Source organism: Amblyomma americanum, chromosome 2 (genome assembly GCF_052857255.1).
Source record: "Amblyomma americanum isolate KBUSLIRL-KWMA chromosome 2, ASM5285725v1, whole genome shotgun sequence".
NCBI classification, from domain to species: Eukaryota; Metazoa; Arthropoda; class Arachnida; order Ixodida; family Ixodidae; genus Amblyomma; species Amblyomma americanum.
The window spans coordinates 18,442,303-18,454,776 of NC_135498.1; the positions used below are offsets into that span (position 1 = coordinate 18,442,303).

General features: G+C 47.2%; 1 protein-coding gene across 1 annotated transcript in view; it reads left to right on the plus strand.

Moving 5' to 3' along the window:
* Positions 1–496: 496 nt before the first annotated feature.
* LOC144120717 (lachesin-like) overlaps positions 497–12,474 on the plus strand; it is a 96,378-nt gene continuing 84,400 nt past the window's right edge. The window contains exon 1 of the mRNA XM_077653374.1: positions 497–992. Within this exon, the coding sequence (XP_077509500.1) occupies positions 911–992 (82 nt within the window). The 5' untranslated portion in view covers positions 497–910. The remainder of the gene's footprint in view (positions 993–12,474) is intronic.

Genomic DNA, 12,474 nt, shown 5'->3' on the forward strand with positions numbered 1-12,474 from the left:
GTTCTGAACTTATGCGCTCGCCTAGGTCGGTAAAAACTTTGTCTCTGCTTCTTGTTGACAATGCATTTGCCTAATTATAGGCTGGAAAGAGCCAGCGGAACCGCGGTAGCTGCCAACACCGAAGCAAACACGCGCAGAACAAAAACAATGCCGCGTGGCAGACAACGGCGCACGCCGTTTTCGCAGTGGCTCCAAAGTGTCCCTAATAGTTTTTCGTGCGTCGCCGCGTCTCTGGGCCACCGCCCAAGCCTCTGTCCCTTCGTCAGCGGCCCGCAGGCCTGCGGGCGCACTACGTGCCGGGCCCCAACAGCATGTTTCGAGAGCAACAGCCGTCGCTCATGTGGAGGCCCCCCGGTCCACGTGTTCCGCCTTCGGAAAACCGACGCGCGCGCAACGTCACGTGAACCGCGCCCTCTCGCCCCGTGCAACCGCGCGGCAGAGGGTGAGGGCAGGCAGGCCCAACCCTCCGAGCGTCTCGGGCCGCCGCCGAGCGCTCAAAGCGCGCCCGACGCCCGGGCCGTTGTGTGCTTACTCTCTCCGCTCCGCGGCGACCGCCCGAACGTCGCTGGCAAAGAAAGCTCGCACGCGCGCGCGCGCGCGCTCTTTCGAGTTGTGACACCTGAACGCCGGTCCGGAGAGACAAAAGAGCGGGCGATATGCCCCAACTCGTTGAACGAATGCGCGGTTTTCACGCGAGCAGCACTTACGGCTTGTGGGCCCCGTGAGCAAGCTTTTATCCGACGCACGGTTTCAACTTTGTTGGCTTGAACGAGCAGCCTGGGGATGCGGCAGCAATTCCGGCGGCGTGATCTGTCGTCATCGTGGGCCAACGAGCGTCGCTCCGCTGCCTGTCTCCACAGCTGGGGTTGAACTCTGCTGTCCAGCGCTGACTTTCGGGACGACGGTCACCATGAACTGGATTAGACGCTTTCCGCGTCGCACAAGACTTTTCGCCTATGTCGTCGGGCTTTTCTTTGTCGGATCCCTCCAAGGTGAGACACATAATCAGTGCTTCAACAGTTATTCGCTTATTGCCTCTATTAGTCTGTCAGGAATTAACAGATTGCACTGCTCCGCATAACTAAGTGTTTATAATTTTAGATCGCTGGTTTAAAAATAGTAGTTGGGCCACCCAGGTAACGTGGCCTTGTGACGCAATCACAACCTGCCCTTTGGACTGTGAGCAAACTGTTCACCGTGGCAGGCGACAGTTAAATTAAAGATTGGTCGCGAGAGGTTGCTCAGGAAGAGTAACTTGGACTTTACAAGCGTCAATGGTGGAAGCAATGTAGTTAACCGCTGCGCCACTGCGCGAGGAGTGGTATGAGGACTCCCAAAGATTTATGAATGTAAAGTAGAGAGTGACCAATTCCGCATATAAAAGCATTAACCCATTAACGCTATCGCGCAATACCCTTAAATCGGAGCTTAAGTGTTCCCTCTAGTTTTTCACATCCGTCTATGCATCGAACACAAACGTAGACAGCCTTGAGGTTAGCTGTGCGGCGTCTTTGCAGTCTAAACATGTGTTTGCGCTCAAAGGTTATTTGTAAATTATAAACTAGATCTTCTGCGGATAACAATGCAGTTTGTAGCCCTTCCGCAACAAATTTTGACCTGTTGTAAAGGTTTCGCCATAAATATTGAGACAATGTTTAATACGCATATAGTAAAGACATTTATGAAATAGTTATTGTCAGGCATTAAATATTAAGCTTTATGAATTTTAAAACTGACTTGACGATGTCGTGACAATATTTTAGTATAATGGTTGATAAAAGAATAGTGTTTCATTGCAGGTTTGGGGTGTATCTGAAACAGATTAATGACGTCATATTTTTTTTAAAGAAAAAGACGCGTTATGGTTCTTAAAAGAGAAACTCAGAACGGAAGTGGAGAAGCGACAAAGCATAATCAGAACGTAATCAACAAAATTCTGCGAGATAGAAACATCTTAAATTGAACGACCTAGTTGCGACCATCCTTTTAGTGATAGTGTCGCTCAAGTCACCTGCGCTCCAAGTCACAGCGGGAATCGCTTTTCAGCGGGGACACCCTAAAGCATGCACCCATGCCACAAAGCACGGTGTGGATACGCAGTACGTGATAATTGGGAATTAAGCTTCTTGTGCGCATCACTAGGCAGCAGTCTGCAACTTGTAAATCACGATGCCTAGTAGAGAAAATCTATTTGCAATAAATGCGAACTACCCAGAATTGAACAAATAATCGTCGTCATTCGACGAGACATGTCAATATTATCCTAAAAGGCCAGCAGCGAAGCTGTATATGAGGTCTGAAGAATATGTTTACTATAACTTCGTTTTGCGATCTCAACTGCACTTTTTTTCGTCGCGCTCATAGAAAGCCTTGCTAACAGCAGTATAGAACCTCTTCTCTTAATGCGTAATGTAGCGTAGGCATAAAACGTGCTTTTAAAAATAAAAGACGGTATTTAAAGAGCTTCTCCTTCTTCATGTCAGCTGATGTTTCCAAAGGAATATTTGTTTAATCTAGCTGAGAATACAAATTCCCGTTCAAAGACTAAACCGGAGGGAGCTGGGGATTTTTTTTCTAGCTACGAACAGAGAGAAAATGTCTCGAAAGTCACTAATGGGGTCGCGGTGAAAACGACAGTTTGTCTTTTTTTTTTGCGCGACAGCTCTTCCAAAAGAGAAAAAACTGATTTCCGGAATGAACACACATGCAAGAGCCAGGTAATGACGTGTAAGTTCAAATGGCTCCTGGAAACGCACTTGATATTTTCCTGTACAGATCAGAGTTGAGGGATTCAAAATCGAAACGCACGAGACGGAAAGCACGTGGGAGAAGAAATAAACACGGCGGTTGATTTCATTCCGCGAAACTGCCATCTAACAGGTCCACCCAATTTGAGAACTAGGCTACAGGTTTAAGGAATTATTTTTTATGATTATTACTGACCGCAAATGTGCTTAAGATGTATGTAAAGTAACAAAACGTAGCCTCAGTAGTTGTGTTCTCATGTAACACCTACTCTACAGATACTAAAGGCTACAGTATTTACTCATTCTTGTTATGTGCGTTGATGTGTTCGCTCATCAAACCGGCATGGATGTAATTTTTAATTGCAGCTACGCTTGCAGATATACATCCTCAACCGCTCGCAGCACAGCTTAGGCTCCGCAATTGGTTGGACGTTGATGATAAGACCTGTGAGTCCGCTAATTTCATAGCTGTCGATAGTTTGGAATATTTCTCTTTGGACAAAAGCCTGGCTTCAAATGCCCGGGCGTCGAAAGATGACAATCAACAATCTGCGTCAGACACCTCGAGTAAACTGCTGGCGACACCAAAGTGTGAATAATCGTTTTTAGCAGTAGGGTTAAAAAAGCAATGGGAGAACGTGTAGTTGAAGTAAAAGTTCGCATAATTTTATCGCTTCCTCTTTGTAAAAATGAACAGTTAAAATTATGTAATCTCCCAAAGTCGGAAAATGACTCCATGTTTGCAGATTCAGTTCCTTCGAACAAGCAGAGCATCTCATACATCCGTATGAAATCAAGGCTGTTTAGTTCCGCTAGGAAACACTGCGCGCGCCAGCGATCGAGATAAAGTAAAAAAAAACGTCGAAAACGCGTTTTGATTTCTTATTAACGTAATCGTTTAGTTCAGGCCTTGACAAGCGCTGAGTTCGGGCCAGATGTTGCCCGCCTGAAAAAAACAAAACAAAAAATAACGGAGAGTTATATTGGTACTCAAGAAAGAGGTTGTGTTCGACTTGTCAGCTTTAATGAAATGTTTCCGCGCTCCTGAAAAGTTCGGGATGTGTCATTACTTCACGTTGCTCGCTCATCTGAGTGCGATAAATCGACTCGCAGTATCTGGCTGCTGCAGCAAAAAACAGGCAGCAAACATTTTGTGAGCTATGTTTATGCTGTCAAAGTGATCTTGCAGAATTTTTCTTTTTTGTTTCAAACGAAAATGAGCTATACCTTAACTTAGAGGCCGGTCGCCGACTTACTTTCGCAGGGCACCTTTAGCATATTTGAAATGTTCAAGCTTTGTATCGGCGCTTAATCTTCATACTCTGCCACGGGCACTTGTGCTGACGGGCTGAACTAGGCGAGAAGTTTGCTGTGAAAACTCGCACCCCACATTGAAGACAGCCAAATCGTTCAGCGCATTCGTTGGTAGGCGAAACAGATGCTGTGGAACGAAACCATGCGATGTTTATGTGCTCAATGCACACTGTTAAAGTCTCCAGGTGCATTCGGATATTCAGGGCTTTTCTATATAGAAAGCGGTCATCAGTGAGTGGCAGCAAGTTTACGGCCATTAAGGCGCCTGAAAAACCTGATGGGTTAGCGAAAAACGAAGAAATAGTAGTATCGTTCACTTTATCACAGGTGGCCACAGCCCAAGGTAATTTAAAGCTGAAGTCTTAAGTTTCTTTAAATTTTGAAAGAATATTTCAAGAAAGTTACAAAAGCTAAAGGTAGTCAGCGAATAACGAGAATTTTGTGCACATAGTAATAATATGAAGTAGAGTCATTATTCGACTTTTCACAAAAATTAAGCAATTACGCATTGCTGTCTTTATAAACTATGGAACCACTTCATGCAATTCACAGGCCGTCTAGGACAACAAGAAAGCAAGTACGCACGCAAAAAAAAATTACGAACGCATGGTGAGGATGACATTTCGCACGCTTATTTGGGCTTCTGTTGCGAAAAAAAAAAGCCAAGGAGTTGCGTGGAATTACCGGAAACATCTTTTGTATACTTAAAATATGCTTTCTACCCACAAGAAAAAAAAAAAAAACGAGTGAGGCGACATCGTGATTTACTTGACGTAGACCTGTTTGACATACAAGGTGTGATCGTGCCGCAGCCGCAGGCTTCTGTGATAGAAACTATTGAATGAAAGAAACGGCTGTGACTCGACGCTCTCAACATCGTTTTTAAAATGTTGACGAGCATGTTACGCATAGATCTTGAATGAGCTGTGCGATTTTAAAAGTTTTATGTTGCCTAAATTAAACAGGTCAAGATTCTAATCTTAAGTAAGCGCCATTGGCAGAGTCTAAGTAGATTAAAGTACGATGAAGCGCTAGATTCAAGTACCTTGAAGCACTATTGCGTACTCAGAAATGCCTATGCGGAAAAAGAAAGCTCACAAGTGAAATGAATCAAGATAGCATAAACGCGATTCTCCAAGCCAGGAATGCAGGAACGCTAAAACAAAGGCATGGAAAAATTGGGAATTCTAGAGTTCGTAGGTGGTACTGCATGGGGAGTCATTTGGGAACACTATAACAAAGGCATGAAAAACGTGGGAACCCTATAGTTCGTAGGTGGTACTGCATGGGGAGTCATTTGAGCGTGAAGTGATATATATTTGCACTCGCCTTCCAGTTTCCCTTTTGCTCTTTTACAACCTTCGTCGCTAGTGCATAAATGTGCCCTCCCCCCCCCCCCCCCCCCTTCCTCCCTTTGCAAAAAAACAGCAACAGAACAAAACCCAGCCTTGCGCTTTAGATGGGATGAGCTGTTCGTAAGCGTTCCGTTGGTATTAGATAAAAACGTGGTTTGAAGCCGGCGCATGCGGTGAGATCGGGGAGGAACCACGCATCGGCGCTGTACGTTGCGGTGTGAGCGGCTCCCCACCCTGCAATCTTTTTAGAGAGCGGGCAAGAGCACTTGCCGCCGTCATCTGTCATGTGCGCGACACGCCCTTCGAAGGAGGGCTGCCACACTTGGGGAAGCCTCTCTGTTCACTGAGTAATCTTAGCGCGTATACAACGAGCATGCTCGGCAAGGAGTGGTCACTGTAACGTCTCAGGTACTGGAAGCAGCTCTTTACGGGTCGATAACCTTATTCGCACTTTCTACGACGGTGGTGGTAAATCGTGAATTCAGCTTTTCCGCCCGCTACACTTTTTTATGGTTTGTTGACTGCGGCAGATTTGGCTCGATAGAGTGGAACATTGATGCAGTGCTTGCTAAGATCGCCCATAGGAACTCTACGAATATTATTATGAGATGCTAGTCGTTGAGGTGTCTCATATGCCAGGAGATCTGTAAAAAAAATGGGATAAAAAATTTCAGTTAAACCGTCGTTGCCTTATTAATGTACCTTTCTGGAAATCTGACTACGTCGAGTTTCCTTGAGTATGTGCGCCGAAGTACTAAAACTGCAGGATTAAAACATACTGTTTATCATGCTGCTATTTTTTCGCCGTTAATAATTTCAGCAAACGTTTATAAAATCAGTGAAGGCTGATTAAATTTTGATGAACAAGGCGGTATGTTATTAAAGCTTTTCAGCCGCCGCGGTGGCTGAGTGGTTATGGCGGTCGACTGCTGGCCCGAAAGACGCGGATTCGATCCCGGCCGCGGCGGTCGAATTTCGATGAAGGCGAAATTCTAGAGGCCCGTGTGCTGCGCGATGTCAGTGCACGTAAAAGAACCCCACGTGGTCGAAATTTTCGGAGCCCTTCATTACGGCGTCCCTCATAGCCTGAGTCGCTTTGGGACGTTAAATCCCCCATAAACCTTATTAAAGCTTTTTAGAGGTCTCACCGCGTAAAGTCGGTTCGCGAATCGTCATCTCTTTAGCATCCGTCTCTCTAGATTTTTTTTAGCGAGAACACATTTAAACAGTAATACCTTCATCTGCAATCGTCTTAGCTACAGTGTTTACTTGGCTCATGGTTAATGTGCATCGAATTTGACTGACGTTCAGGTGCATGCAGTTTTTGTTAATATTTGCTCACATTGATCGATAGCACGTCGCTAAAGACCATACAGATACAACTTAAGTCACCCATCCGGGAACATAATTCACGAGGATCTTCGTAATGAAGGACAGTTCTTCCCTACTTACGCCTGGGTGCCTGGAAAGCAATACAGCGAACTTTCCATTACACTTGTGTGCCGCGAATAACGACTTATGCAGGACGTTAAACACTACAATAACTTGTTACACATTAATCTAAAATATTCTAGCCAAGTTATAACGGCTGCAATTATAACAAACTTTCGATAATTGCAAACTAGGGTGGAGCTACCACCAAAATGTGCATTAGGTCTGTGGCGCTAGGTCTCAGACAAATCGAACAACCATTAACTCGCGGACTTAACTCGCCTAGCAGTAAAAAAATGCGCGTTTAGCGGCAGCGCGGAAACAGAAGAGCCTCTTCCTCGTCCTGTTATCCTCCTCCCTCCCCCCTCCCCCTAAATAAAATGTTGACATCCAAACAAACAAACAAACAAACAAAAAAAACAATAGAAAAGGCAGCATAGAAATTGCAGTTAGCTGCCAGCCAAGTGTGCCCCGACAGGCTACAATGTCAATAGGTGCGTGCGTGTGTGCCTGCTGGACAAGCATCTAAAGTGGGAGCGGAAGCTTGTTAAGCACGAGTCACTGACACAATTGAATGCGAAACTACTGCACACGGTCGGAACGATTAATAACTGGACACCCCACTCCAGTTGCAGCCAACGCAGTGCTGTGCGCGTGTGCTTTAGTATTTCTAAAATGAACTAATCACGCGCACAACATGGACACATTTCTTATTGTGTAAATAGTGTGTATATATTACTTCTCTCCCTAACCTCTCTTCCTGTCCCCTCACCTCTTTCATTTAAATTCTCCATTCTGCCTGCTATCCTTTATTTCGCTGCCCCAGCTCAGGTGCTTCAGTATCGATGGCAGATGCCGTGGCTAGCAAAAATCTTTTCCTTCCTTTTTACTATTAATTTAATAAAAAACCACTACCACCACCACCACCACACGGTCGGTGATCGTCCAATCATAGCGATTTGCGTGAATACCAGTCACGAGATAAGCCCTCCTGTCCCGTCCGCTCACGTGACGTAAGTCGCCTGCCGAAATCGAAACGCCGCCTTCTGCGCTGCCGCCGTGAGCAGGCACGCTCGAAACACGTATACGCCTATATGAGAGCAAGAAAGTAGTGAGCTGTCCTCTAGCGCAGTCCCTGCAACAAAAGGAAGTGCGCTAGAAGACAGCTTACTCCTTTCTGTTTAGAGTGCAGCGCGCAGACTGGAGACGTAGTAGTAGTACGTACAGTCGGGAACAAAAGTCTCTGGACCACGCGTTCCTCAAACGAAGCCGGTAGCTCCGCTATTAGCCGGAAGCTGGAGGCCACAGTTGTGGAGGTGAAAGTAAGAATTTTGTTCTTTCATCTCCACAAGTGTGGACTCCAGCCACCGGCTAACAGCAGAGCTATCGGCTTCGCTTGAGGAACGCGTGGTCCAGAGACTTTTGTCCCCGACTGTACGTTGATCGCGCCCATGGCGACGAGGTAGCTTCGACGCTACATCTTGCAACTTTGTCGAGGATCGGAGATGAGGATGTCGACCTACCGTAAACAGTTGCCTTGAACGCCTCAATCACTCTCGTCCGGAGTAAGGGTCTCGGCCAGGGGCACATCACTGCGCAGGACAGCTTAGAGATGAACTCGTGAAGAACTGCTTTCAGACAAAAACATGCGAATGCTATATTGCTCTAAACGCAAGCACCTCCATGCACTGGAGCTCAGAATAACGCGATCACACAGCGAAACCAACGGCAGCTCCCATTTGACCGTATTGCCGCTGCGGCTCGTTGCCGAAACCAGCATAGCGTTCCATACCAAAGCATCTCCTGGAAAACGCCAATTATTCCATATGATTGCGCCCACTTTAGAAGCTAGCTTTATGCCCCGACCGTCAGTGACGTGCGCTCGTGCGAACTTCAGGACATGCGACGCAACCGATGCCGATAACGTGTCAACCATATAAGTACAAATAGCCCCACTAACACGTCTGCAATCACCAGACGAAGTGGCGACGAGGACAATCGCTCGCCTCTTCGTGGTGCCTTGCAGGCTGCGGGAGCTGATAGCCCCAAGCCGGAGGGAGTGCGTAGCCCAGGTTGGCTTTGCCACGGTCGAGTATACACGTGGAGCGCCCATTCAGACTGTACAGCGACCACCGTGACTCAGATGTGTTCGCCGTCCCTCAACGGGAACTTCCATTGGAAAGTGAGAGGCACCACACCATGCAATGACCGTGGTATCGAATGGGGCCTAGTTGAGTGCTCCCGGCGTGCTGACAAGCCGCCGACGACAGCTTGTCTGCACCGCAGTCCTTCTTTTTGCACACTCGCCATTTTCATTGGTGCGGCCCACACGACAAAGTAATTCCGCCCGAAGGCCAGGGAACAGAACTGGCAGCCATAACTCGCCTCCGACCTATGGCCGAAGGACAACTGCGTACAATTCGAGTTCTTTCAAGTCGTCCCCATTCCTTGGTCCCGGTCGCTTCCCTCGACCACATTTGACCGAGAGAACTCTTTCTAGAGAATTTTAGTACTGTGGCACGCTTCGCCTCGCCCAGTCAATTCCGTTGAGTGCGAAGTCACTTTGGAGGTAAGCTTGAAATAAAGTTATTTGATAGTTTCAAAGTTACACATTGCCGCCGTAGTGGCTCAGTGGTTATGGCGCTCGGCTGCTGACCCGAAAGACGCGGGTTCGATCCCGGCCGCGGCGGTTGAATTTCGATGAAGGCGAAATTCTAGAGGCCCGTGTACTGTGCGATGTCAGTGCACGATAAGGAACCCAGGGTGGCCGAAATTTCTGCAGTCCCTCACTACGGCGTCCCTCATAGCCTGAGTCGCTCCGGGACGTTAAACTACCACAAACCGCATATAGCGGACTCATAATTGCGTCGAGTTTCTAAATGTTACCTAGAAGGAAAGCTGGCGCCACCGTTTATGCGAGTTTTTTAAAGGGCACTTCATTCATCTTGGGAATGCCGGGAAGGCAGCGTGGGCGTACTTGCGCTTTTAGAATGTATCCGAGACTTTTACGAGAAATGTGCGGAGTGGTCACGGCAGCGGACTGCCGAGTTCTCAGTTCACGAAAAAACCTTGTTCCCTTCTTTCACATCTCAATGCTTAGGTACACAGGTTCCTGCTGAGAAAATCTCAGCTTGCTGCGTAAATGGCTCCCAGTGAGGGGGCAAACGGACTTTAGGCTTAGAAGGCACCATACACTGCGCTCAGCTCACTTCGAGCCAAGCGCCTTCGGGTCTCAAATGAACTGCGTGCGTAGCTCTAATACACAACCACAAAGCGCACAAAACACCAGTAAAAACTACAGTTGTGAAAACGAAACTGAAGAGCCAAAAAAAATTCAATCCGTAGCACTATCAACAAGCCACTAGACGTCAATCCGGTGTGCTGTCTTCCCGGCATGCCTCGGGCGTCCATGTCGGATGAAGTGAAGAGCCGCCAGCTATACCCCAAGTGCACAGTAAGAAACTCCATGCATAATTATCTGCGCGGCAGGAAATACTGTGGCGCTTTGGTTAAGTATACCTTGCCACGTGCGCCAGTTTCCGACGAGCTAGACTAAAGCAGTAAAAGGGCACCGCTGTGCATCGTCATGCTGCAATAGCGATAAGCGCGAGACTGATTAGGGGGCGGGGATGCACAGAAATGATTTATGAAGAAAGGCTTGTGGCCTTTGGTTTTCAGAATATACTTTGTAAACCTTCGCAAAGCTAACGAAATATGTGTCTTCATGTAACTCACGTATAACGGTTATTGCGTGGGTCGGTTCTCGGAACACTGATTTATTGGCTTTTCCAGTCACGTGGCGTGCACTTCTCGAAATGCGCGTTCGTGACTCATTCGCACGCGCGGAATCCAAGCGCTGCACTACGGCAACGAGTTACGCCAAGCTTCCATTCGTGTAGCGTGCCTAGTTGAACGTTTGGGTGTGAAACTGCTTTAACTAAGCCCCACATGCAATGACGACAGTTAGCGCCTTCGTTGAAAGTCTCTCACTAGGGAGGCACGCTTAATTACGGGCAAATGCTGAGTGAATTGGGCTGATTTATGCAGAGAAGGGGGAATGAAAAACTGGTTTTTCACTGGAAAGAAGCGAAAAACGAGAGCAAGTGAGGAATCAGGAACTAATGGAAGCAAACAAACAAACAAACAAACAAACAAACAAACAAACAAACAAACAAACAAACAAACAAACAAACAAACGAACTAAAAACTATGGAGAACGAGATAAACAAAAATTAACCAACGAAAGAGATAAACAATCAAAAGGAAAGAAGGAACGAAGGAGGAAAGACAGGAATAAATAAGCAAAGGAAGACTGGTGTGATTTATGGGGCTTAACGTCCCCAAGCGACTCCGGCTATGAGGGACACCGTAGTGGAGGGCTTCGGACGGATAATTTCGACGTCCTGTGATTCTTTAACTTGCACTGTCATAGCGCTGTACATGTGACTCTGGCATTTGAAAATTGCTTCGAAAATTGTTTTTCTTTTAGGAAAGGAAAATGTGCAGTAACTGTGTCACAACACTCGGGCGCCTTCGGTTTGCCTCCATAGAAACGGTGGAGCCGCGGTTGCGTTCGAAACCGGGTACTCCGGCTCAATTCTCTCCCCCCCCCCTCCCCTCTATCGAATTGTGACAGCCGCGGGCGAGATCGAGTCCGCGCCTTTAAGGTCAGCAGTCGAGCTCTACAACCGCTAAGCTGCCACGGTGGCTGAAAGGAAGACAGTAATACAACAACGCACTGTAAGAGCAACCTTGCACGTGATATAAAGAAGAAACAGCATCTGTAAAATCCTGTCCCTGTGACAGTAAGTGTTGAAGGCAGCTTACGGGAGAACGAAAGTATTCAAAGTACGTATATGTACGTATGGTACCTCTATTGAGGTTTGGTTCTTGAATTTTTCAACCAAAAATAGAGAAAGTAAAGTAAAGCCATAGTGCTCGCTGTATGGTCTAATGGCTATTCGAATAGTGGTAATATAAATGAAGCCGTATTGCAGCGACTGTAAAGCATAGTCTTGAGAATATGGGTGGTGCGGACACCTTGGCGCGATTCGCTGAGCCTGGTTTCTCCCGACCGTGAGTGCGTTGCCCGCGCATTCCATCACCAAGTAATTGTGGCGAAAACAACCCTGTTTCATGCCGAGTCCGGCGCACTCATGGTGCCTCACTGTTGAACAGATTTTAAAGCAAACAAATCCGCGCCGTGCTCATCAAGTCGAGGGTCTAACCTTGCAACTCACGCAATATCACAGAAGAAGTATGTACATTGGAGAGATAAAGCATCATCTCCATCATCAACACTGCTGTGAACATCATCGTAATAATGCTTGAAAGCAGTACAAGTGCCCTTCGCCGCAGTAATTAGCAGCCTTTTGTGCTTATCGGCATTTCCTTCTGTGGGTAGCTCAGGTGGGCTGTATGTAGCCTTTCGCTGATCCTTACTGTTCTGCATACAACCCCCCGACTTGTACACCATTCAAGCGCGCCAAGAAAGGTGAAAGCACCGGCCAACGCATGCGGTCACTAGTGCGCTCACCGGCGATCCAGCGGGACAAATAGGCGCCCGCATAGGTACACACACACGCGCGGAGAAGGCGTCGAGAGAAATACAGCTCGCCAGAAGCGCG